The 26,008-nt window shown below is 36.7% G+C and overlaps 10 protein-coding genes across 10 annotated transcripts; 6 read left to right on the forward strand and 4 right to left on the reverse strand.

The window, feature by feature from the left end:
• Positions 1-1,267: 1,267 nt before the first annotated feature.
• GCK72_018280 (uncharacterized protein) lies at positions 1,268-5,263 on the forward strand (the record flags this gene model as incomplete). Its single annotated transcript, XM_003114322.2, has 10 exons — positions 1,268-1,334; positions 1,389-1,510; positions 1,737-1,869; positions 1,928-1,999; positions 2,047-3,254; positions 3,301-3,384; positions 4,105-4,449; positions 4,572-4,704; positions 4,760-4,867; positions 5,067-5,263. 10 exons carry the CDS (start codon positions 1,268-1,270, stop codon positions 5,261-5,263), a joined length of 2,469 nt encoding a protein of 822 aa, XP_003114370.2.
• Positions 3,538-3,824, reverse strand: GCK72_018281 (uncharacterized protein; the record flags this gene model as incomplete). The annotated part of the gene is made up of 2 exons (XM_053732475.1): positions 3,538-3,754; positions 3,811-3,824. The coding sequence occupies 2 exons, from the start codon at positions 3,822-3,824 to the stop codon at positions 3,538-3,540; spliced, it is 231 nt and encodes a 76-aa protein (XP_053581388.1).
• Positions 5,264-5,705: 442 nt separating the features above from the next.
• On the reverse strand, positions 5,706-7,083 carry GCK72_018282 (uncharacterized protein; the record flags this gene model as incomplete). The annotated part of the gene is made up of 6 exons (XM_003114433.2): positions 5,706-5,753; positions 5,803-5,897; positions 5,946-6,114; positions 6,166-6,270; positions 6,803-6,871; positions 6,925-7,083. The coding sequence occupies 6 exons, from the start codon at positions 7,081-7,083 to the stop codon at positions 5,706-5,708; spliced, it is 645 nt and encodes a 214-aa protein (XP_003114481.1).
• An 88-nt stretch (positions 7,084-7,171) lies between these two features.
• GCK72_018283 (uncharacterized protein) lies at positions 7,172-7,613 on the forward strand (the record flags this gene model as incomplete). Its single annotated transcript, XM_003114402.2, has 3 exons — positions 7,172-7,190; positions 7,283-7,352; positions 7,409-7,613. The coding sequence occupies 3 exons, from the start codon at positions 7,172-7,174 to the stop codon at positions 7,611-7,613; spliced, it is 294 nt and encodes a 97-aa protein (XP_003114450.2).
• On the reverse strand, positions 7,447-7,668 carry GCK72_018284 (uncharacterized protein; the record flags this gene model as incomplete). Its single annotated transcript, XM_053732476.1, has 1 exon — positions 7,447-7,668. One exon carries the CDS (start codon positions 7,666-7,668, stop codon positions 7,447-7,449), a length of 222 nt encoding a protein of 73 aa, XP_053581389.1.
• Positions 7,669-7,936: 268 nt separating this feature from the next.
• On the reverse strand, positions 7,937-11,279 carry GCK72_018285 (uncharacterized protein; the record flags this gene model as incomplete). Its single annotated transcript, XM_003114031.2, has 11 exons — positions 7,937-8,081; positions 8,370-8,556; positions 8,601-8,750; positions 8,803-8,947; positions 9,052-9,717; positions 9,765-10,031; positions 10,078-10,304; positions 10,457-10,582; positions 10,630-10,847; positions 10,894-11,136; positions 11,182-11,279. 11 exons carry the CDS (start codon positions 11,277-11,279, stop codon positions 7,937-7,939), a joined length of 2,472 nt encoding a protein of 823 aa, XP_003114079.2.
• A 1,995-nt stretch (positions 11,280-13,274) lies between these two features.
• On the forward strand, positions 13,275-14,749 carry GCK72_018286 (uncharacterized protein; the record flags this gene model as incomplete). The annotated part of the gene is made up of 4 exons (XM_053732477.1): positions 13,275-13,374; positions 13,497-13,654; positions 14,414-14,545; positions 14,591-14,749. The coding sequence occupies 4 exons, from the start codon at positions 13,275-13,277 to the stop codon at positions 14,747-14,749; spliced, it is 549 nt and encodes a 182-aa protein (XP_053581390.1).
• A 1,865-nt stretch (positions 14,750-16,614) lies between these two features.
• On the forward strand, positions 16,615-18,086 carry GCK72_018287 (uncharacterized protein; the record flags this gene model as incomplete). Its single annotated transcript, XM_003114429.2, has 5 exons — positions 16,615-16,654; positions 16,704-16,903; positions 16,951-17,139; positions 17,232-17,373; positions 17,710-18,086. 5 exons carry the CDS (start codon positions 16,615-16,617, stop codon positions 18,084-18,086), a joined length of 948 nt encoding a protein of 315 aa, XP_003114477.1.
• Positions 18,087-19,701: 1,615 nt separating this feature from the next.
• GCK72_018288 (uncharacterized protein) lies at positions 19,702-21,539 on the forward strand (the record flags this gene model as incomplete). Its single annotated transcript, XM_003114458.2, has 5 exons — positions 19,702-19,800; positions 20,687-20,806; positions 20,852-20,920; positions 20,972-21,113; positions 21,157-21,539. The coding sequence occupies 5 exons, from the start codon at positions 19,702-19,704 to the stop codon at positions 21,537-21,539; spliced, it is 813 nt and encodes a 270-aa protein (XP_003114506.2).
• Positions 21,540-23,626: 2,087 nt separating this feature from the next.
• GCK72_018289 (uncharacterized protein) lies at positions 23,627-24,831 on the forward strand (the record flags this gene model as incomplete). Its single annotated transcript, XM_003114479.2, has 6 exons — positions 23,627-23,657; positions 23,704-23,936; positions 23,981-24,100; positions 24,145-24,213; positions 24,259-24,400; positions 24,449-24,831. The coding sequence occupies 6 exons, from the start codon at positions 23,627-23,629 to the stop codon at positions 24,829-24,831; spliced, it is 978 nt and encodes a 325-aa protein (XP_003114527.2).
• Positions 24,832-26,008: the final 1,177 nt, after the last annotated feature.

The following is a 26,008-nucleotide window of genomic DNA, read 5'->3' on the forward strand; positions in this document are numbered from 1 at the left end:
TTTTATAGTTATTTTGCAAATTATCTTGAAATCTGAATTGAAATATTCAGTATCCCAAGACTTGATACCTATTCAGTACCTCATTTGATCAGCATCTCAAGATAAAAGCAATTGTTTCATGCCTATAACAGGTGTGAACACGAAGTGCTTTCTCTCTCGGAAAAACAATAAAACTTGGCCTCGTTGACTACCCGGCGCCAGAAACATGCGGGGCGCCTGAGGGAAAGATAATCTCGAAAGATAAACTTTGAGGGCGATGTGCCTACACCACAGGTCAAATACCACGTTTCGAGTGAGGAAAATAGTATTTTGAAACGAATAAAGAAAAACCGTCCGGAGAATGATAAATTCCCTTTTTCTTTCGTTTCTTCCCAGCAGGTGGCTTTCGTTTTGTCTCTTTTCTTTTTCTTTCCCCCAATTAACGGCTGATTCCCCATATCTCTTCACATCATTCTTATACGACTTTCACCCGAATGACCCCCCTTCATCCGAAAAGAGAATTTGGATGAAAGAAAGCTAACCGACTGCTGGAGACAACCTTTATTGAGACACACCGCACATCCTTTTGTCTTTTCCAAAAGATGAGACTCGGTTTCATTCAATTTCCATATTGTCTGGCATTCTTATTAGCCGTTAGTTTCAGCTCTCATGTGAGACAAGTTGTTCCTGTTATCAATTGAGCATATATTATTTTTTATGCTAGCTTCAATGGCTCATATCGACATTAATGGAACATTTTTATGGAATCTTCTGTACAAACGAAGTTTATAGAGCATTTCAAATTTTGAAATTCGAGAAAAGAACGATCAAGCTTTTACGTTGACTATTCTAAACACTCTCACTTAACTTTTTGCTTTTTGCAGGTTGCATAATTTTTATTTTGTCAGATTTCTCAATATTTTCCAAAGGTCCCTTCTTCTTTTTCTATGAATTTACAGTTCCCAATGAAAACGATCAGAATTTTTCTTTTATCGAACACATCCTCTTTGTTTTTCTTTTTCATACAAAATCCCATGCCATTTTCTCTCCAAAAACTTCCAAAGCCGCCCATCGATTGATCTATACCTCAGATATCCGTTCCTGTCTCTTTTTTGCCGTCACCTTATTCCGCCACTCACCTCAAGAATTCAAACAGATTTCAATCTTTTTCGAGAAACACACACGAGTATCACAAGAAAAATAGCAGAAAAAATACTTGTTCCTCTTCAGGATCTGATCTCCGGACAGCATAAAAACGAGGAGAACTTCAATTTTCAACCATTAAAAAATGAAGTTTCTTTTTCTGTTTTTGATGTTCACAGTGACGACAACTGTAACGTCACAATTTGAACCATGTAAGTCGTTTCATTCTTTTTTACTCAATGAAAAATCCATGTAACTCGTTCCAGTCTCTGTAATATCTTCATCATGGTCAATGTGGTCCCCATGGTCATTTTGCTCCAACAATGTGATGATCCGTGTCCGTGCGTGCTCAACAGTTCGTGGATATAAATGTATTGGACACAATAAGGTACGTCTTCCTGACATTTTGTTCCTTGATTTCCCAGTTCAGGGCGTTGGTTGTGACAGTAGTAATGTCTTTCTATTTCTCTATCTTTTTGATTTCTTCTCTCTCCTAAAACGATTACTAACCCACATTCGTCTCCGTTTTTTTCTCGCTCAATTGAATGATAATTGACGTGACGAGAAGGGATTAACTTTTCAAGGACATTTATTCATAAGATGAAAGTTTTCAGGAGTTCCAATCGTGTAATTCTCCACCAAAGAAGAATAATTTGGACTATGAGGATCCAGAAGCAGCGGATAGGGAAATGGCAATGAAACAGCTGTATCAGGATTACGAACCAGAAACTCCAGATGAGGCTAAATGTAAGTTTTCAGAACGGATTCAAACATTGAGAACATAAAAAATTAGTTTTAATTTTAGACGCACAAACAAGAGGAAACCGAAACTTCCATATGATCTCTCCAACGACCGCTATGCCACCAGCACCTAGAGGTGAGTTTCTCCTATTTTTTTCCTCAAGTTTATTTCGTTTCGTTTAGCTCCAACATCTTCCCCTACTGTATCCGCCTCAACATCTGACAATTTCTCTGTCATGAACAGAGGAGGAACCGGAGTTGGAGTCATGTCAGATGAAGAAGAAGAATATTTTGAGGAGACTGTTAGAATGGCTCCACAATCACCAAAACCTACACATCCATCAGTTCCAACTACGTTTGAATTTGAAAAGTATCCAAAAAGTACTGAAGAGCCAACTACGACGCCTTCAACCACCACACCAACTACAACGACTACATCAACAACCACCACGACAACGACAACTACAACAACAACAACTGAAGCTCCAACAACTACAACTGAAATAGAAACAACAACTGAATTCACTGAACCCATTCCACAAACTGTGACTCCACATTACCCAACTGCTAAGATAGTTGATCATGAAGCAATTATGGAGCCAGAAGATGTTAACTTTAGAGGAAAGTATACGTTGGAGGAGCCACTTCCAGAAGTTTCTGTTCCTACCTTCGCAGCTCCTCCTGGAACGATGGCTACTGAGTTTGAGCCAGAGCAAGAGCAAGAGACTCGAACCGAATCTCCATCTACTCAACCTCCTCCATCATTCCCAATTGACGGAGAACGGGAAGAACCAACAGATGGATCTACACACAGTGTTGGATCGTATTCAATTGGTAAAGAACCAATGTGGGAAGAGGAACCAGTTCAATTGGAACCAAGTACAAGAGCACCATCGAGGAGTATTCCAACATTTGCAATGTCTCCAAGTACAAGAAGACTCGGAGAAGTGAGAAGAGCTCCGTCGACGGTTAACACTCATATTGAAATGCCAATGTCTATGTTACCATTTATTCCCACTGTTGCGGAAAAACCAACAGCTACAACTCCAATTGAGGAGACGACTACAGAGAGGCCCGCGCCGAGATACAATCACCACCCAAAAATTGCACTCGTCACTTCCCAACAGAATATGCAGCACTTCCCAAAACTTATGAACGAGCAGAGAGCATCTCCAAGACCATATCTAAGAACTGTTCCAAGTCCATCTGAATTCGAGCAACAGTCTACAACAAAGAAAGCAAAGATGGTTACAGTAGAGATCACTAATAAGGCATTGAAGAAGAAAAGAAGAAACAGGAGATTGAAGAAGCTGAATAGGCTCGGAAAAATCCGAACTGTCGCTGTGTTGCCTACAGAGTATACTATTCCAGCAACTGAACCAATGCAAAAGGTACGAAGAATATAGTTTTTCCATCAATCTCAATAATAATTTTCAGCCAATGCCAACACCTTCCAAGTTTGAGTTCCAAGAAGAAAAATTCATTGCACCGAAGCCGACCGAGCCAGTCACTCATTTCACTGTAAGTTTGAAATAACAAGAAATTGATCGATCAAAAGTTTTATTGAATTGTTTTCATGAAAATATTATCGTTCGAATCAAATAGTCGTTGTCATTGTATCAATACTTGAGTTTGTTGTCGGCATTATTATTCGTCTCAGTAGATCGATAGTTCCTACTGATTGTTTTGCTGTTGACTTGGTCCAAATCCAGCCTCTCTCTTTCCATAGTATCCATATCCTCCGTAGTATGATGGGTATCCGTAGTAGCTTCCGTATCCATATCCTCCGTATCCACCGTATCCGTATGATGGATATCCGTAGTATCCGTAGTATTGAGCATCAGTCTCGGTGACGAAGGCGCAGATGACGAGGAGGGAGACAAGGATGAGACTGAAATTATTGGAGAATTGCATTTGATAGTTTAGAAAAGATAATAGGAAACTTACAGTTTGGCGTTCATTTTGAGAGTAGTCAATTTGAGAAAAAGCTATGAGAAGCTGATTGATAAATGTCTTGAATACCTTCTATTTTATACTCTTTGCACTGATATTTACTCTGCACCCGCGGCAACGAGTCAATTGTTTTTTCTAGGTTTTTTTCACTGCCCATCGGTTTCGTTTGACGCCGCAAAAATTTAGTTTGCTCTAGTTTTGACAGTTCGGAATGTAAAGTAGAGCATCAAAGTCTAAGTTTACACATTGGGAAAAGACCTTTCAACTCTAGTTTTTTGACTTTTCCAGGAGCCACACCCGACTTGGGCATCAGACAAAGATCGCAGAGTTTACGAGGAGAATCGACAGTTGGAAGCAAGAATAGCTGCATTGAGAAACAAAGTGGAAATGAATAGAAAGATTCTGGCAACAATGAAAATACCAGATGGCGTCGAGACTACTGTAGGCACGACTACCGAAGCACCGAGAAAACCAGGACAAGAAGTGATGCTGGAAGGAGATACAGCACGAGCTCTGTCATGGATGATCAATGATATGGAGAGGCTGGTTGATGATAAAGCGAAAACTGAGGTCACCGATCAATTGCCAGTTGAAAAGATTGCAGAAGAGCCAGTTGGATTCAGATTAGGAGATGTAAGTTGATATTTTATTTGAAATTTCTCCCTGAAGTTTTGAAAAAAAGAATATCAAAATCTCGAGAAACAAAAAAATTGATTTATGATATTCCCTCGTTTCAATTTCATTTCATTTTTCAGTCGGAGACCGATGAATCCGATGGAACAACAACCACTGTCAGCCCATTTCCATTCCCAATTCCTGAAGACGGCTTCGCTCTGATCCGTTCCAAACGATCCACCAAATCATCACCATATAAGAACGGAAAGAAAAGTGAGTTTTTCAATCAACTTCACTCACTAAATAGTTTTATCAACTGATCTTTTAGTTCTCTGGACTTCATGGAGCGAGTGGACCAAGTGTCAATGCGGCAAACAATCTCGAAAAAGAAAGTGCCTCAAATATCTCGGCGGTTCAAAGTATCCGTACGATGATCGTAAGTTTATTTGACTTATTATTTGCCATCATCTCTCACCTTTTTTCTAATTTCTTCTCCTAGTGCCAATGAATGGCCGTCCCTATTATCACATTCAATATTGACACGATCGAAACACACTCCAGTGTATTAAATGGATACTTGGAAAAAAGAAGAATAGGAACTAATTGAACAGATATTTATTGGGAACTGTTTACAGACAAATTCATTCCAATTGATCAATCAACAAACGAAATCGAGTTTGGAGAACCGGCCGAGTTTCCAGAAACCATAGAGGAACCAGCTCCAGTTGAAAGTGAAGAAAGAGATGATTGGAATCTGAACCGAGTGAAAAGATCATTGAAATGTGTTCCACCACAGATTGAAACGAGATCGTGTTATTCTCCGATCTGTTAGTACTCAGGAGCAATCAGACGACGTGCTGCTTCAGACTTTTCTCACTTTTCACCTCCTGATTCTCATCTTGTTTTCTTGCTATTATAGATTATACCCACTCACATCTTTCAGTTTAATTTATTTTGTTCAACTCTTTCTAATAATAATAATAATAACTGAGAGAAGAACATAATAAGACTTCAATTTCTTCTCTTTCATCCGCTAGAAATATGGGTATAGACATAACAACATAGCATCTGCACATATATTTTTAATCCGTTGTTGTCAAACTTTTAAAGATCATATTTTTTAATTCTTTATTTTTATATTTTCCAGTTTTATTTACAATATTTAATAAATTTTCTCGAATTTCTCCTTCGTTTTCATGTGATATGTTTTCGTGTTTTCATCGAGGTGCTTGTCATGATTCGTATGTAAGATTTCCTTTTTCTGATGCACTTTTCTATTCTTTTCGACCGAGAAGCCAATAGGTCTGCATCACACCTTTTCCCTGAAAGATTACTGTAGTTACGATGATCATTGAGTTGGAAACGCCTTACTTTTATAATAACTTCTCCTCTACTTTCCGTTAGATATTCTTTGTATAATGAGGTCAGCAATTCATGAGCATCTGATGAGAGATGAATGAAACCCGCTGAAAATTTAGGGTTCGAGGATTTCAAGAATTTCAGATTCCACTCACGTTTTCCATTACTTTCCATTCGACTGGCAGTGTTTACAGTATCTCCAAAAAGACAATATCTTGGCATTGTGAGCCCGACAACACCTGCAACACACGACCCAGAATGCATTCCAATTCGAATTTGAACTTTTTCTTGGGGCAAATGTGGAATTTTATAAGAAAGAAGACTCTGAAAATCAGAACTTTAGTAATTTATTCCTGGTGCTGAGAAGATACTTACATCCTGAAGCTCCAAACTCATATTGGCAATGTTATTCACGTGTTCCGTACCGTTTCGTCGAGGTAATCCGGAGACAACCAGATATGCATCGCCAATTGTTTCAACCTGAAATGCACCAAAGAAATCAAATAGCTGCGGAGAAAAGTATCAAGCAACTTCTGCTAATCTCTAATCTCTTAATTTGGTTCTTAAACTAATCCCTTCTAGATCATAGTTGCAGATCAGAAATTTTGTGGTGCTCTGTAGAATAGCTCAAAAATTTGGACTGTGGTGCCTGGAATACGTAATTGATGACTTGTGATGTCTGGGATTGATTTGAAATTTTATGCCTTAGAATGGTGCCGAAACGTAATTGTCTGAACCTCAGAGTTTCAAGTTTTCGGAGCAGAGAACACAAAAAATAGATGCTTCTTGTTAAGCTTGTCAGAAATCACAGATTTCCAATCAATCACAACTCCATGATTTCTTCTCTTTCTGTCTTGTCTCACCATTTGAATCTCAAGAGGAATTTCCCGAATTTCACGTTTTTAAAACAGTCATCATGGCAACTCCCAATCATAAAAACCACTATAAGACCACAACTTCTTCAAGTACAACTTGTAAACAGTGTAACCTAAAACCCGAAACTCGCGCATACTTTGTAGGAGTCATTCTTCTCAATAATCGCGTCAAACGTGGTGTAAAGATCATTGAGCAAGTTGACAACCTGAAAGAACAAACAGTTACAAATACACCACAAATAATTCTTCGTTTAGTCACCTGTAATGGAGTACTTTTATTTGCGAGAACAGTGAATCCAACGACATCCGAGAAGAATATCGTGACACTCTCAAATGCTTCTGGTTCCACGGATTGTCCCAATTTCAATCGTTCTGCTACTTGTCTGAAATTAGAAATACTGTTGGGAGTGCCTCTCATTCTGTGTCTTGAATTTGTTTGCTTTTGTTCGTTTTGTGTTTTTCGATCCGATCTGCTCCTCTTTTTTTACTTTTTTAGCTGCCGCCGAATGGTTCAAACATTGGGAGGTGAGAGCACAAATAACTTTTCTGACTGTCGGGTAAAAAAGAGGCGGAGTTTTGATGAGAAGTAAACACTGGAGTGAGTACTATAAATTCAGAGCGATTGGTTTTAGAAGTCATCGAAAGTCAACACTTCCGAACGACAACACTCAACATGAACGCTAAGCTGTAAGTTCTCATCCTACATTTCTCAACTTTTAGATTCAATTCTCAAATAATTTCAGTCTCATCCTTGTCTCCCTCCTCGTCATCTGCGCCTTCGTCACTGAGACTGATGCTCAATACTACGGATACTACGGATATCCATCATACGGATACGGAGGATACGGATACGGAAGCTACTACGGATACCCATCATACTACGGAGGATATGGATACTATGGAAAGAGAGAGGCTGGATTTGGACCAAGTCAACAGAACAATCAATAACTGGATATTGATACTGGACACCTCCCAATGTACACTCAACCGCCTGACTGCCCATTCATCTGCACTACCAAGTATTTACGAACCGAACGAATCATGATTCCTTAAATGACACCGAATAATAATAAAACTTTTGATCGATCAATTACTGTCTTTTCTTCTTTTCTTACAGGGACACAATGTCTTCGAAGAACACGAACAGTTGTTCGCATTCTATTCTGACGCGTAACTTATCAAGAATAGAAAAGGAGCTCTGAGAATTTAGCTAAAAAGAAAAGGAGTAGAAGGCTCCAATTCTAGAATAGAATATACGGTGTTCTCAAAACTTACTGAGGCAACATCCTGTATAACAATATATCGCTCTTCTTCTTCTCTTCAACCAGCTCCTTCATCCTTTCCTGTACTTCATCCTCTAGACTCGATGCATGTTTCTCCAACACCGAAAATACGTGATCCATCAGATTTGCACTTCTGCAAAATCAAAAAATTTGTAGTTTACTCGACAAGCTTAACATAGGGGTGGGAGGAGAGGGGGACGTGTGTTCGTTAGTTACTAAAATTCTCGGGAGAACGGCAATGTAAATAGACATTATTTGTTTCTCGAGTCGAGGGAAGACGTTTCTTTTTCACTTGAAAAAAAGAGAAAAAAAACAATGAAAAGTTTAGAGATCAGGAAAGAAATTCTGTGTGAGATGTATCTCGGTTAGTATTGTTTTCAGTTAGTATGCTGTCAGTAGACTTATTAGTTCGGGGGCTTACCCAGACCTGCCAGAGTTCATGTTTTTCATCAGCTTGTTGACCATGTCAATATTCGGTCGTTGTTTCGGATCTTCATCCCAACAGTCCCGAATCAGATGAAGCATTGCTGGGTTTATGTCTTCATCGGCTTCGTCTAAACTGGGTCGGAAAGGAGTTCGACCACCCCGCTTGACCATAAAAATGATTTCTGAAACAGATTGTTCTCACTTTGATCCTTGTTAAAACACTGACCATCAGCTTCTTCCTTTCTGTTTTCCAGATTCCATGCGGAACAATGTCCAACCAGTTCAGAACAAACAATGGCAAAACTATAAATATCTCCAGCTTGACTTCCTGATACCAATGCTTCTCTCAACACTTCCGGAGCTGTGTGAAGCATTGCTGAAATTTCAGATTAACAGTTTTTGGCTTCCTCCTTTAGCTTCCTGCTTACCATCTTCTGATCGTTTCTCAACTCCTTGCATGAATGACAACCCATAAGCCCCTATTTTGACTTGCCACCTATCATTGATATAACAGCATTCAGAAGTTAAACTTCCGTGTTGTTTTATTGGAGAATGATGAATGTATTGAAGCCCCTGCAATGCATATGGTTTTTGATGAATTTCGAGAAAATTTTATATAGAAAGAGAAAAAGAAAAACATGACGGGGATTCGTTTTACTTTTTCAATGACCACTCACAGCGGCGATGTCTTTCATCAGACAATAAATGAAGAAACCATCCATGTTGATTGAGCTCTTCGCAATGACGTCTTTGATGCTTCCACGACTACAGTATCTCCAGAATGACATGTAAACAGGACCATCAATGGATAAACCGATGAAACGATTCACATTGTCGTGTTCAATACTTCTCAGCATTCGAAGTTCAGCACGGTCCTGTTTGAAAATCGGAACTCGCAGTTGATATTTTCTCGCCAGTACTGGTTCATTCATGTAAATAAAGAATCCTTGTGATTCTGTCTCCGGAAAGAAAACAGATCTTGAAGAAATACCAGTTGTACCAGTGGTTGTTGTTGAATTACTTTGAAGCGATCTTGAGGAATGATGACTTTCTTTTCGTCCTTTCATTATTGTTTGAAGCATTCCATGTGGCACAATCCATTGGTCATCGAGTCTCAGTTCTTCATCTCTTCTTGCTTTAATGACCATGTAGGCTGCTATCAAAGCAGCTGCACAACAGAGAACAATGATTATAGCCACGATTACGACGATGTAGAGGTAGTCAACGAAGAAATTCACAGGGCAACTTTTTCCGGTATACCCACATTCTGGACGAGTTTGTGGGACATGCCCGTTGTACGCATCCCAAATCAGACGTTGATCAATTATTGCATACGTCCAATTCTGCAGTAAAGATTAAGCATTGAATAGTAAAAAAGCAAAGAACATACTACACTAGATGCATCGATATCCATGAATGCAACAGTTCTCTGAGTGGCATTGGAATCCAGATTAGCCAAGTTCATATTAGGCAACCGATACCCAATTCCATTCATTCTCACAACACCGGACATTCCTTCAAACTCGATTCCTGCTCCACGGGTTACAATGTTACTTCCATTGGCGATTTGTTCAATTCCCTGTTCCTCGATTGTTTTATTCAGAATTAGCGCATAAAGATAGACGGTGTCATGAAGTTGATCAGCATACTCTGCTGCCTGAAAAGCCAACTAGAAGTGAGATTCTGTTCATAAAGGAGCGTACCTCTTGATATTTTTTATCACTGCATTCCTCTATACAGTTATATGGTGGCAGCTTCATTCTTTCGATGACATCTTTTTTGAATGCAGCATATTTGTCTCCTTGAACAGGAGTTGCCACAATTACCATAGTTCTCATGAATGCCAGCTTGGCTTCTTCGTCTCGTCCGTCTGGCTCATCACTCCAATCAACCCATATGCCAACGACATCTCCAGTAGATGATGTTTGTTCTGAAAAATAAGTTCTGAATAACTGGCTAATTTCGATAGCGTTTGTAAGCTTGCAGCACATTGAAACTATACTCGTCACTAGGTTACATTCATCGCAAAACCATACCGTACACTTTCACACACCCCATTTATTCTCCGATAGATCTACTTACGATAAGCGGTAGACTTCGGTCCAGCAAACAGATACACGTACTCTTCTGTAGTCATCTGCAAGTCATAAGCAGCCAACATGAATCGTCGTTTGATGTCTCCAGCTTCTGGTAGGCACACTGTGAAGACTGAAACTTTTCGTTCTTTTCTCTGACCCTCGTTTTTCAACACTCACTTCTTGAAACCGTTTTCAATTTTTCCAATTGCCTAACCAAGTTTGTGTAGGATTGATCATAGATTTGAATAGTTCTACTCAATGATGTATAGTTCGAATCGGCTGTGATTTGTTCCAGATCATCACGGAAGTAACCACATTTCTCATCTTCAACAAAAACGTAAACGAACTCAGTCCACTCGAATTGAATCATTACTTCGTGAATTGCAGCAGCAATACTGAAAGTTTTCATGCATGACAAAGTGAGAGAAAGAGATCACTCACGATTTGGCAACTGGAACTAGAGTTACAGTTGTCGGATATCTGGCAGTGTCAATGAAATTTGAGGAAATCGTAAGTCCCCAAGTGAGAACTGGTGTATTGTAGTATCCAGCTAGATTGACAACAGCGAGACCAGCTGCATTACAGGTTGGCCCAATGATAGCACTGACATTCGCATCCATCATTAGTTTCGATGATAACCCAGCAGCTTTCGATTCACTACAGTCGTCGAACACATAAATGAAACTGAAAACTATCCCCTTGAATCAGTAAACTAGCACAGAAACTCACTTTATATCAATATTATCAATTAATCGTTCCGAATTTATCCGGTCCATTGCAATTTCAATAGCGGAGGCTGAAGTTTGCCAACCGACAGAGGTGGCCATATCCTGAAAAACTTGAAAAGTTTGCGATAGGTCTATGAATAATTGCAGGTGATTAAACGTGCAGTGTCGTGAATTATTGCCTTGTTATCTTTGCACATCATGACGCCAACGTCGACGCGAACGGTGCTTCCTGTGACGACTTGGGAAGTGACGGTTGGGATCTGTAACTATTGGAATATGGGAAATACTCTGCGTTTGGTTTGCTACTGATTTTTGTCATATTTGGAAACTAGTTTTGGGTTCTTTACAATTTAGTTCTAACTGGTGGAGTTAAGGAGATCATAAAGGTCTTGAAGAAATGTACAATGAAGCAACACAAAATACTAACATTTCAAAAAATTGTGGAGATTTTGAGATGAAAATTTACAGTAACCCTCTGCCAACTTACCAGAATTAAGAGAAATATCATTTCAAGTATCAATATAATATAGACCATAGTTTGCGTTTGAATGAACAAGTTTTTTCAAATCAGCATAAGTTTTATTTTGAATTAATAAGAAGAGCACAAAACGAACACTTTTCGAATGAGCACTAATCCAGGCCTCGGTGACCATTTTATATGATCGGCGACTCCCTTGAAGCCAAACATTTCACTTTTTGCTGTTATTCCGAAGTTCGAATCTTTTCCTTCGAGAAAGGTTTCTTTTTGGGTTCAGTGATGTTATTCAGCATGTGTATTGATGAAGTCTTGTCTCGAATTTTTGAAGATGTTTGGTTTCATTGTCTTACGCTTTTCAAAGAATTTTAAAAGGCTTTATGAAGAAAGTCAATAAGGAACAGAACATAACCAGAGAACAAATCACAAAGACTTACTATTAGTCATTACAATTATGGTCATCATTATGATTAAAAAATATTTTGTTACAGTATACAGAAACAATTTAATGATTCTTTGTTTCAAGTGACATCATAGCAGAGTATAAATGTTTTATCTGCAAAGAATCGTCTCCGTTGTTCCGTTGGAATAAGTCTACGAAAAGTGTCTCGAAGGAAGAAGATCTCCAATCTGATGGGCCTATTGGTGTTTGATCTTTCGGTAATAGATTCAAGTTTTCATGAACTTATTATAAAACTCTAAAGTTGGAGAGCTGTCAAGGTTTTGATCTCACATACAATATTTACATTTATTCTTCGATATTGCACCATCTGTTACATCATGAAACTCGCATACAACACCACACCGAGTAAATGATTTCTGTTCTAAAAAAGCTACCTCGAACTCTTCAGTTACGAAAAATAATTCCCGGCCGGAAATAGCTGCATGTCCCCTAAAAATATATCTGTCATAATGATTCTCTATATTCTAAGGAAGAGTTTGTATGTTCTTTCCTATTTTTTCAAAATATTTAAAGATTCAGAAAACTTTGATTAAACACATGCTTCAAAAATATCTTAGATCAGTTTTTCCAGAATACAGTACCCTCTTTTGTGTTATTTTCTGAAGATTCAAATCTTTTTTCTTGTTCTGCTGTCTGGGACGATGTAGCAAGTGCATTTAATTCAGATTTCATTCGGAGATCGTCACTAGATTTTCAACTGAACAATTCGGAGGACAAAATGCAAACGTAGACAATAAATCAGTTGAAATTCAACAAAGACATCGGAATAACACAAATGTACTTCTTGTCTGAAAATGGAAAATCTCAAAGTTTGAACGATTCAATTTCAGAGATCATCACTCAGCAGACACTCTTATGATTCGTTTTCTGTTTTTGTTTTCAGTTGAGAAGACCTAAAGCAATGTTCCCGATTTAACATCTGAAGAACGAACTTTCAATTCAGAAGAGGGGGTTTTCTCATCTGTTTTGTTTGACGCAGGGAGACTACTTGAGTTCAAAAAGGGAGTTATGAAACGATGAAACGAGCAGAAAATAATTGAAAAATCTCATTTTCTAGAGCCTCTTGACACTTCACGCCCACATGATCATCTATCATCAATCGTCCCTTTCATTTCTTTCATTTTGCTCTCATCTTGAATTTCATTCATTTGAAACGATGGACTTCGAGTACAAAATTCTATGCTGCCACGTGGCAGTTGACGTGGCTGTTCTGTGCACGTTGGAGATCATTGTCATTGTTGCTACTTACTTGACAGGTAATAGTCATTAGGAGAAATTCAAAAGTTCTGAAAATATCAGAAATAATAAAACCGAAACGTGTTGATTCAGACTGTAAAAGTCAGTGTCTGCCTAAACCAAACAATTTTATGATTTCTAGGATTCAAGCACCCATTGATGACATGCCAATCATTCAATGTATCCATTTTGGAACGTTACAATGAACCGACAGTACTCTCTCAACACAAGATTTGTACAACCAACGGACCCCTCGTGTTCTGGATTATTATCCATCTTTTCACGGATCTGATGGCATTGGTGAGTGTAACAAGATCGGGTGTTTCGATAATGAAAACACGACTTTCCGTGTCAGACTAGAATACATTTATTCTTGTTAGAAATGTTCCATTCTAGACTTGAGAACAGACTCACTAAAAAGAACTCATCAAGTTACATTTTGACTACGGAATCTTTAGCAAAGTATCCTGTCTCGAATACTCATTTCTAAAAAAAAGTCACAAAAATCTTTCTGTCTGAAAATAAACAATCTTAGCTGATCCGTTGCTAAATTTAGGATACAACACAAACATTTTTAGATTTTTCCAAAACTTTAAAAAAGCGACGGTCACTCTCGCCGTATACTTTGCCAAACAAAGTATCACAGAATCTTTCAGACCAGTTATTACAGCAATAAAAAGTTTCATTACCTGATTTCCACTGAAAACCTAACGTCCTCAGATTTATCTATGACACCGTATCCTCTGAAACAAAATGTATCGGAGAACGCGAAAATAATGGAATTCAAATATATTCTATTGTCTGTTAGATTATATCAGAACGGGAAAGACTCGATAAATGTGAAGAGTCAAAATACAGAAAAATGCCGAAGTGGACAAGAGAGAAGAATATTTTGAAACAGATGTGTCCGATTGAAAATTCTGTATAGATAGCGTTTGAGTGCAAGAAATTTGGAATAGATTTGAGAGAACTAATTCCATCTAACATATTAAGAGCAATAAGTTTATCTGAAAAAAGAGCCGAAATTCGTGGAACATTTGAAAAACCCTATAATTTTAGATCTCAATCTACTCGAAAAGTACAAAACTTCTTCTCGGATTCCTTGTTGTCACCTGTCTGGATCTTCTTGTTTCACTCGCTTACGTTGTCGTTCTTTTGGCTTTTATTGTTCTCAACGAACAAGTTGATAAGGTAGAATTTCATTCAAATACCAAAATTTTATTATTTGAGTTTGAGGTTATGATAATGTTTATGGGAGGAATGGTTCTTTTCAAAATCTACGAAATCCTCACTGGCCGACGTCTCTATTGGTATCTTCTCTGGCTGCAAGACAACATGATGGCTCCTCGTTCAGCCCTCATCAAGAACGATGACAACAGCGTCTTCCAATTCTAAACATTTACTGACAGCTTCTTATAATTTGCTTCTTTCATAAATAATCGCAGCGCATTATACTAAATTAAAAAAAAGATTTATCAAGAACATCTACTAAAACCAATAATTTATTATTCTAATTCATTGTTTCTTGATCAGTGAATGCATCCATTTTTCTGAGGACATTCTTTAAGATCTCAATCTTTTCAGGACAAGTGTAACATAGAACAAAAGATTTGTGTGGCAGATAACTGGAACTGAAACACATTGTTGCTGAGATACCGAAACTTAAAACTAGACAAATTTAAATTTAGGTTCCAATCAGACGGGATAAATGTGTTTCTAAAAACGATGAATCTTACAAATTTATGTAGAAAAAAAAACAAAAATGGGAGCAGCTTTTTACTTAACAGTTTTTATCCTACGTGTTTTGACCTTAACTATGAAAATTGACAAAATATATGTTCTTTAACTGAAAAGTATGGTGGTTCATATTGTGTCTTTCAAAGCGATAAAGTACAAAGTAGGTGGAGTCGAACCTACCGTGACCCTTTCATTTCTTCTCTATCTGATCTTAGCGTCGGGAAACTTTTGAATTGTTTAATTGTATTTTTCTTCACAAAAAGTTTCAATCTTAATGTGTTTCATAAAATTTCAAACTTTTCTCTTACTCGAAACTTTTGGCTGATTGTTACGACTATCTGAACCTTTCTACTTTCGAATCATAAATCTATAAACCAACCTGAGAAGAAGTAGTTCGGCATTGTTTGATATCGATTTCTAACTTGGTTTGGGCTCAGTTAGTAAACGTAACTCATAAAAAACTGAAATTCTTTGAACATGTTCAGTACATTATCATACACCCTGAACAACTATTCGAAAAAACTGAACTTTCTCAGCCAAATTTTCCTTGATTGAATGAAATACAGGGCTACGCACAGAATATCTAATTTCTCATTTTACTTATTGAGCACATTCAACAAAATTATGTAAAATTACTTTATATTATTCTTTTCCTTTTCCAGATTCACCTATTTCACCAATCGATTCAAAAATGAATCAGAGGAAAAACATTATTGCAAATGTTTCTTCAGAACTCCTTTGAGTCAAAAGCTCGAAAAATTCAGTTAACGGATAGTTTTTGTCGGGCCAAACTTTTTCGCTCAATAAACAGCCGTGATCTGAACAATTATGTTAAAGTTTGCTGTTTGATATTAGCCTAATTTGTGAAAGCATAAGCTCCTTCACGTGGCTTCTATTAACAGTCAACCCATAGTTTGTTTACCTGTTTAATATGAACCTGTAATTTCGATTAGTCTCAAAACTTACTCTATAACTGTCATTGTATTCTTTTTGAGCAATAAATGATAGGAAACGTGTTGTTCTCTTTGTTGAACCTCCATCGGTGTTCTGCAAATTAAACTTCTTGGAACTTTTTCTGTTCAATAGCTTACCTTACTTGATATTTGATTCTAATTGGTAAACAATCTTTCTTCATTTTCATATATATCAAGTTTTCGGTATTCCTTTTGAAAGCACCGCTCATCATGACATCCTTGAAGCACTGATCTTTTTTCAAATAGAAAAAAATCTGTCAGTTTCCACCAAAAAACCAGAATTTGTGATGCGACCAACTCGAAATTTCAATTTTCTCAGTCTCCTCCCACCTAGAACAATAAGTGGAGTTACGGTATCCTGCCGATTCTCTGATGCCAACGGAAAAAAAACGAGTCGTTTCCTCCAGAAAAGCAGAAGCTCAGATAAAATCTTGATGAAAAGCCGGCACAAAACATTTTATCTCTAAACGTCACAGGTGAGTATAAAAAGGAATGGGTGACATTCTGAACCGGGACCAGATTCAACAAAAAGTTTCTTGTTGCTGAAGGATGATGATCACTTCACAGCCATACAATCGACTGAAAGAAGGTGAGATTCCGGTTTCAATTCACTGAAATTCGTTTAGATTATATTTCAGCACTTTCAAATAATCGATCGCTCTCAAAACATGTATTACTTGGTATGGTCTTCTTGAGTTCATTGCTTCTTCTGGTTTCTTTTCTTCAAGATCAAGAAGAATTGGACTTTGATGTTCCGGAGAAAGGTAGTCCTGCTTTTGAAGCATTCTACAACTGTGTCTACCCGAAACTTGCACCATTGAAAGGAAATTACGATAAGGTAGGAAAGAAAGGTAGCGAAATCGAGTCTTCATTTTTCTTTTTCAGTTCTGGACATCATTCGTGAATTTGACGAAGGAATGTGACAATTTGGAGGAGTACAAAGCACTGGATATTCAACCAGTTGCTAACACTGATGAAGTCAAATATGTTACCTTCCCAAAACGAGATGAGAATATTACAATGGTAACTCTTGGTATTGGACATGATGTAGATGCTGAGATGAGGCTGAAGAAGGTGAGTAAAGATATTTGATTCATTTGGAAGGCGGTGAATGCATCGCAATTTATAAAAATATTCAAACATTAGCAATATCTATTCTTTTCCAGCTGTGGCCAAAGACCGAATTCTTCGGGGTCGATCCAAGTCCGGAAATCAACAAAGACTTGTATGAAGTAAAGCTCGGAGGAAACTACTTCCAAGTCGCTGTCAGTGGAAAAGGAGGAATGCAAAAGTCGTATATTTTCAGAAGTGAGTATAATATTGTGTGAAATTCGTGACCTCACATCTTGAAAAAGTCTGAATAGGGTCTGACTAGGGAAGGATCCTGAGTCGAGATGGAGTTACGGGTCGAGACCTATATGGTTGGAAAGCTTGAGTTGTGAAACTTCCAAAACAGTTTTCAAATTTTGATGAACGCCTCTAGGAATCGAGAAAAATGAGATCAACGTTCAGCTCTGATCTCGATTCTTAACCATATGAATCGTCCGAGTAGAGGGTGAAGGGGAGCTACTTTCCTCACTCCCCAGATAATCCACGTTTTTCAACGGAGACAATCACAGTTCACTAACTAAACTTTCATTCCAGAGGAGTACCGTGATGAAACCACAATGCACATCGGTGCTGACTACTTCTTCGGAGACATGCTTCAACGACCAAGAGTCGACATTTTGTGGATGGACACTGAAGGAAATGAGTTCCCAGTACTGGATATGATCCATCGTGGTGGACCACTCGACAGACGTGGAGTCAAGATCTGTCAAATGAATGTGGAAATTCATAAGGATTTGATGAAAGACATAACCGGAGAAAGAGAGAAATTCCATGACTTTGTCTGGAAACTTTTGAGAGACAAGAAGTATATTATGGTGAAGCCATTCTACGTCTACTGGTTCCATCAGTTCATCCGAACTGTTATAATCAATGTTGATGATCCAGAGTGCACTAGTCTTTACATGAATTGAACCTTTCGTGTGAATTTTCATTGTTTTTTTGAATCGGGTAATATTTTGAACTTTTGAATGAATGAATTTCTAAAAAGTGAGTACGGTACATGATTGAAATCTATCGGTGTTAATTTCAACTGCACTGCATTTTCTCATTTCAAAGACACTATCTTTGAGAGATTTTCATCTGTTCTGTTCCGACGGTGTTGAAAAGTGCAGCGGAGATGAGACAGAATGATAAATCGAAAGAATTCGTCATCGGGATAGTATTTCTTTTTTAAGGAACTTTAAATTTGAAAAGTTAGGAAGATCATTAGCATTATCTTAACTGCTGAAAGCATTTACTTTACAATTGTTAAAATGCAATTTTTACTCGAATTATGCAGGACATAAAAAGAAAAACAATAAAAATTAATGTACAAAGTTTATTATCGAAATAAAAAAGTTCCGACAATACATGTACGTTAAAAAAAAGATTTATTATATATTAGATTCTTCATGCAATTACTTCATTTCGTCAAACAAAGCTCCTATAAACCGATGTTGCATTAATACCTAATTCTTTGCTTGAAACTTTAAGAGCGATTATGGCAAAACTTTCTTTGTGTTGAAAGAATATTATTGATTTTATGTCATACTTTTTATCAACTCATATCGTTTTCAGTTCTATTCCGTGTAAATTGAGTGGAGTGTAAATAAAATCGGTAGCTGTTGTCTGACCGAATTTCATACGAAACGATATGCATCTTTCGGGATGTATTCAGTTTCCTTCGTGTTTCTTGTTTGATGTTCTTCCTAATCCAGTGAGAAAAAAGAAACGAAACAAGAAATCTTTGTCACAAATCTCAGATAATTACAGGAAGAAACATTTAGGAGCACACTTGTCTCGGTAATAAAGACTGAAAAATCTCATTTTATGGAAAATGGAGAGTTTATAACCGGTACAACCGGTCAATAGCCATAAACATATTCAAATTAAAACTCAACGAAGAATCCAAGTGTTTCATAACTTTTCCAGTTTTCCGTTCCTTTGAAAACTATGAAAACTGAAATGTTGTTTACTAATGTTCAAAATCGTCATAATTTCTTACTAGAAAAATGTCAAGGAGGAAAACTTAAATACTGTATGATTTATTGTGCCTGCACCACAAAATGAGTATTTGCACACACGCCAAGATTGCTTCAAAATCACAACGTTCAAATAATTCCAGCAATTGCAACTTTTCGTAACCGTTCCATGCTGTAATATTTCGTGGATTGGACCGCTATCCTATATTCAATCTTCAAGCAAAACATCCACCTGCCACGAAACAGCGACACAGTCTGGGTATTTCCCAGAAGATACGGATCTTCCTGAATGTAAGAATATCGAAAAGGATAAAAGGAAAGAAACAATTTCCTTCGCAGCTTCTAACGTCATATATTTCCTAATGGAACCTTTTAATTATTGCCTTTTGGACGAAAGTAAGTTGTCCGGAGAAGTGTTCAAATCTTTCAGCTATTTACAGACAGAACAGTGTTACGTCGATCTCTTTTTTCATTCAGAAATTGTGTATGGACTGTGATAGCTGTCCTATTTATATTGGTGATTGTAACCTCAAGAGACAACATCGTAGAGTGGGATGAAGCAGACATGATGTTGGTTAATGATACAACTCTTTCTCCAATATTCAGAGCATTTTATGAATGTATAAAACCGAAGTTGGTACCTTTGAAAGGAAGACCAGAAAGTGTGAGTTTCGTTGAATCATTGAAGTAAGACAATTACTTTTTAAATGAAGGCAGGTTAGAAAAATCGATTGACTTTTTCCGAAGTTTCGCTTCGTACTATTTACAGTATTTCATTAACTAACTAAGTAAGGAACTAGTAACCTACTAGTAGGAATTAGTAAGGAACTATTTAGTAAGGAAAGATCCCCGGTAAAGTTGGAGTTACAGTTCGAAACATACATCAGTAGAACAGATATTTTGCGCGGATTTCAAATCTGTATTCTGTTTTTGCATAAAGATCTCGCGAAAAAAGTTATTCGCGTTTTTACGACTTCTCAGTGCAAAAATGAGAATTTTCAAGACTCACAAAATTAACGTTTTTCTTATTTGTTTCAAATTTGTTTGTTTTGTATGTATGAGTACGGATGCAAAAATGATTTTGGCAAGTTTGATTTAAGAATTTATTTTCAGAAAAAAAGTTGTGGTGTTTTTTAAATTTTCAAAAATGACGCATCTATAGAAACTGTGTCTGAAAATTTTCTGAAGTTCCGACATAAACAACACAATCTACATGATTGGAAAGTACACGTACAACACAAAAAAATAGAAAAAAAGAAAAACATTGATTTTGAGAGTCTTGAAATTTCTGAATTTTGCACTGAGAAGCCACAAAAACGCTAATAACTTTTTTCACGAGATCGTTCTACAAAAACAGAATACAAAGATTTGAAAACAGTCGGTTCTAGTGATATATGTCTCGAACTGTAACTCCAACTCCACCAGGGATCCTTCCTAGTATGTTTGATTCCAAAAAAGACTATACTCATGCATTAAAACACCAGAAAAATATATGCAAATTTATCTGTAAGACATGAAATATATTCAAATAAGTCTGTTCTTCATTTCAGTTCTGGTATCATTTTACGGAAATAACATCTGAATGTGACAACCTGGAAGCATACACTGCCCTAGATATTCGTCCATCAAAAAACAGAGATGAAATCAAGTATGTAGTATTTCCGCAGAGAGTAAGTTGAAAAAGTTATATGGTTTAGTAATTTCCATAATTTCAGAATGAAAATTTGACGATGGTCACTCTTGGAATCGGACATGATGTTAGCGCTGAAATCGGATTGAAAAATGTATGTTGCTAGGAAGTGAGGTCTAGAAAATCACACATTTGAGTTTTTCAGTTGTATCCTCATATTGAATTTTATGGTGCTGATCCAAGTATCGAAATAAACAAAGACTTGTATGAGCAGAATTTGGGCGGAAAGTACTTTCACTATGCTGTCAGTGATAAGAATGGAATGGAAGATTCTGTAGTTTTAGGAAGTAAGTTTGAACAAATGAGCAATAAAATATTAGATATTTTTAGATGATGGATACAATAAAGAGAGAACTCAACACATTGGAATCGACAATTTCTTCAAAAACATAGTTCAAATAAGTAGAATTGACATTCTTTGGATTGACATTGAGGGAAATGAATATCCAATACTAAAACAGCTTCATACAGATGGGAATCTCGATCGACAAGGTGTGAAAATATGTCAGATGAATGTAGAAATGCACAAGGATTTAACAAATTTGAATGAGATGAAGAACTTCCATGATTTCATTTGGAAAGTTTTAGAAGATAGAAGATATGTCTTTATGAAACCAGTTTTTGTGAAATGGATGCACTTCCGCTTTATTCGACTTTTTATTGTTAATATTTCTGACCAGGACTGTACTGATTTGTATGTGAAAGGAGTGTAACTAACTTCTTGTGTCGGTGTAACCATGAATCCCGATCTCGAAAATTCTATATGATAAATCATTTTTCAATTAAAATATTTACATCAGTAAATTTGTTTGAAAAGTTATTTTTATCAGACTTGTCACGGGCCGGGCCAAAAAAAAATCAGGAAAAATCTCGGCCCGGCCCGGCCGGCCCGGCCCGCTCGGCCCGTTTTGAAACATTTTTTTCAAACATTTTGTGTTTTTGAACATTTTTTTGGAAATTTTTGGAAATTTTTTGAACTTTTTTGAAAAAAGTATAGTTTTCTAATAAACATTTAAAATTGAATCAAAATGTGAATATGTATGATAATTTAAGCATTTTTACTCATTTTTAGAAATTTTTTTTTAATTGGTAAAAATGGGTACCCATTTTTGAATCCGGGCCGACCGGGCCGGCCCGATTTTTGACAAGTCTGATTTTTATCAGCTGAAACTGCAAGTTTTTTGTGTTTCGTTTCTGAAATTTTTGTTCAAATTTCAAAAAATTATACCAGACATTAGAAGAATCAAACGAAGCACACGATAACATGCCTATTTAATTTTTTCAGAAGTTGTCTTGCATCATAGTACTTTTATAAAATTATCAATATAGGAGCTCTTTGACATGACAACTAGTCATCATCAGGTTCCTTCTTTTTTCCGATGACATACCGTAGCGGGCGTACTTTTTTGAAGATGTAGCTGAAGTATCCAGTAAAACTGATATAAGTTTTTGTTCGAAGTGATCATCTGATTTTTCCGATTATCGATTTTTCCTGATCTTGATTTGAAAATCCTCGGCGTTTCAGCTGGTTCCAAGCAAGGAGACGTTCAAATTGTTTCAAAATTTGAGGAAATATCACTCTCGAGTTGTTTAACAAGATGTCAGCTTGAATTCAAGATTTGGAGAATTTTTTTCAGATTTTTCAGATTTTTTTTCAGAATGTTTTTAAATTTTTAAATTTTTAAAAATTAAAAAAAAAGCAAGCAAAAAACTACAAATTATTTTCTTTTCCTTGAAAATGAATTTTACGTTACGTTGGCAATATTTGAACATTTTCCACGGGTTTCTCACGTGGCTTTTTGAAAGTACAGTACGAGTCCGGAAAATATTTTGCCAACGTAACGTAAAATTCATTTTCAAGGAAAAGAAAATAATTTGTAGTTTTTTGCTTGCTATCCGATTTTTTTCAAAGAGGATACAATTACATTGCATTCTACAAACCCGTTAAGTTTCCTTATTCCCTGAAAAAACTAGTTTTTACAGATTATCACAAGTACATGTTGAACAAAGGGGCTTTTTTGAGAGAAGCGTGGGATGTTTTTTTCATTTTTCTAAAAACATCGGTACCCCGATTTTGAATTAATTTCAACAGACTGAATTATGGAGTCACCTTCATCTTTTTCGTCGTAGAACTATTTTATCTGATGGAATGAAGCAGAACAAAAGACAACGGAATCCTTTGAGAATGAAATAAAGAAAACCTGCTAGCGAGAAAAGACAAGCATTCCGATTCCTGAGTTTCCTGATGTTATCTATTTGAAGTGGTTGAAAAGCCATTGATAGTAAAAAACACCAGTGGTGGATATCAAAGTTGCAGTTATTAAATATCAGCACTATGTTTTGGATCAATTTGTAACACGTTCAGTTACACGCTCGTACTCGTTTGGAAAGCTAGGATGGAAAGAATCCCCGGAATAATAGTTTCCGAATTGAGATACAACAAAGTTTCTAACATAAAACTGAATATTATTTCCGAACAGATAGTAAATCACCATCGTTGCAATAAACATGGAAGGAGATTTCCAAAAACCAGTCCGATTACTCAATCTTACTTGGAGCTACAAAAACAACTTTATCTGGCTGGACATTCGCGATAGCTTGGGCAAGAATAGTCTTGATTTTTACTATTTATTTTCAAAGACATAGCCCGTTTCAAACATTTTCCTGGCAGCATTCGGAATCATCTCAAGCAACAACGATAAACATCTACCGATCTGTTGCATTGTCCTTGTTTGTCTGGTATAAAAGAGAACGAAAAAAATCGAGATTGAAAAAAAAGATTGAATTTTGTATTCTCAGAATGAAGGCTCGATACAACTTGCTGGATGGAGGTTTGATTTTTTCTTAAATTTCTATTTCAATAAATTAATTTTTCAGGATCTTCTAACAAAAAGCCATACGACAAAATGATTGTTCTCGCAACAATATGCTTCACAATCGCCCTCGTTTGCATTTTTACTCAAGATACTCAGAAGTCGGATGACGTTGAGAATAAGGGAAAACTAACCGAAGAAGTAGCAAAGACCGAGCAAGACTATTCGTATATTTTTGAAGCTTTCCGTGACTGCGTCCGGCCGAAAATTGAGCATTTAAGAGGAAATTATGACCAGGTTAGTTTGAAAAATCTGTATCTTGTTACTCATTTTATAATCAGTTCTGGCATTCGTTCGCCAATTTGACAAAGGAATGTGATAATCTACCAGCATATGAAGCATTCGATATACGTTCGGCCCAGAACACAGATGAAGTTAAATATGTAGCTTATCCCAAGAAGGTAAGAACATTCCGATTAGTTGTTTTGATCATTACTTTTTCTAGATGGAGCCGTTGACGATGGTTACTCTCGGAATTGGTCACGATGTGAGTGCAGAATTGAAACTGAAAGAGGTACGATATAATATCAACGTACTCAGCATCCCAGTTTAATTACAGCTGTACCCAAATACTGATTTCTTTGGTGCTGATCCATCTTCCGATATCAATAAAGATTTATATGAGAATAAGCTAGGTGGGAAGTACTACGAGTATGCAATCAGTGGCGAACGTGGAATGCAGAAGTCGAGAGTTTATGAAAGTGAGTTCTCTAGATTAAACAAAATAAAACAAACTAGTTTAATTTAAGAAAATGGGTACAGAGAAGAAATCACAAAGCATATTGGAGCAGATTTCTTTTTCAAAGACGTTCTACAAAAAAACAAAATTGATATTTTGTGGATGGATATTGAAGGAAACGAATATCCGATCATGGATCAACTTCATCAAAATGGAGTTCTAGACAACGAAGGCGTCAAAATCTGCCAAATGAACGTGGAAATGCACAAAGACACATTCAAACAATCAGTTGGAGAAACCAGAAAGTTCCATGATTTCGTTTGGAAAATACTGGATGATAAGAAGTATATCATGATGAAACCATTTTATGTCATTTACAGATCCCGTCGTTTCATTAGAACATTTATTGTTAATGTTGCTGATAAGGAATGCACTGATTTGTATCTCAGCTGATCTCCCTTCGTCTTTAGAACTGATTTTAACTTATGAATTATTTACCTTTGAATTGTTCAAGACGGATCAGACACCACTTTTTTAATCTAAGATGGACTCTAAACAACCGGACTTTGAAATGAACACTCCAGAATTTGAATGATCATGAAAGAGAACGAAAGAAGACGAATTCAAGTTTGCGATCGGACAGTCCGATTGCGTCGTACGTTTTACGTCGGCAGGCTAATCTTACCGGGATTAGCTTCAAGTTTTACGGAAAAAAGACGATTTAAAGGTGGACTACACTCAACTCTGATTTTTTCATAAAATACTGTATGAGTACCTGTGAGTTCATTTTCATATCGAAAGAATTTTAAAAATCGGTCTGAAACCCGCTGAGAACGAGCGGCAAAAAGTTTGGGCATTCCTGTGGCCGTGGAATATTCTAGAACGTTTTTTCGAAAATGTTTTCCATTTTGCAAGTTTTCATCGGTTTTTTCTACCATTTTGTAATATTTCTATCAACTTTTGCCGTTTACTTTCAAAATTATTGAAAGAACACAACAAAAATGAGCGAAAAAAAAAAAACAAAATTTGAAAAAATCAACGGTTTCAGACCGATTTTTAAAATTCTTTCGATATGAAAATGAACTCACAGGTACTCATACATTATTCTATGAAAAAATCAGAGTTGAGCTTAGTCCACACTTAATGTATTGTATGTAAACGGATAGTTAACCATATGAGCTTAATCTTTCCATAACGAGCTAGCTTAAGTTTTTGTGGTTATCTTACACGAGCCCTCGGTTCTGGACAGAGAGAATATTTAGCGAACAAATTTACACCTTTGATTTTAGTTTTAGTTCGTTCACTTTGCACTCCTACGTCACCAAATTCCCCAGTTCACATCTCAATTTCGTTTCTTCTATTTCTGCTCTCTAAGTTCTCCGGAACAGTTCTGGAAAAGTAAAATGTTCACACAGTTTGCACCTCCTGATCTTTCTTCTCACACTTCGCACCGTGACTTTTATTTTTCCCACAAAAAAATCAAGTTTCTTATATTTTCACGTCATTCGTTGCAGATATTTTCAGATTTATTCGGCTTTCCCATAACCCACACGTTTACTGGTTGTCACAGAAAGAGATTTTGAACTGCATGTATTAGGTTGGCAAGAAAGTTTTTGACCATAACTCAAGT

The sequence above is a fragment of the Caenorhabditis remanei genome, chromosome V, assembly GCF_010183535.1.
Source record: "Caenorhabditis remanei strain PX506 chromosome V, whole genome shotgun sequence".
Lineage (NCBI taxonomy): Eukaryota > Metazoa > Nematoda > Chromadorea > Rhabditida > Rhabditidae > Caenorhabditis > Caenorhabditis remanei.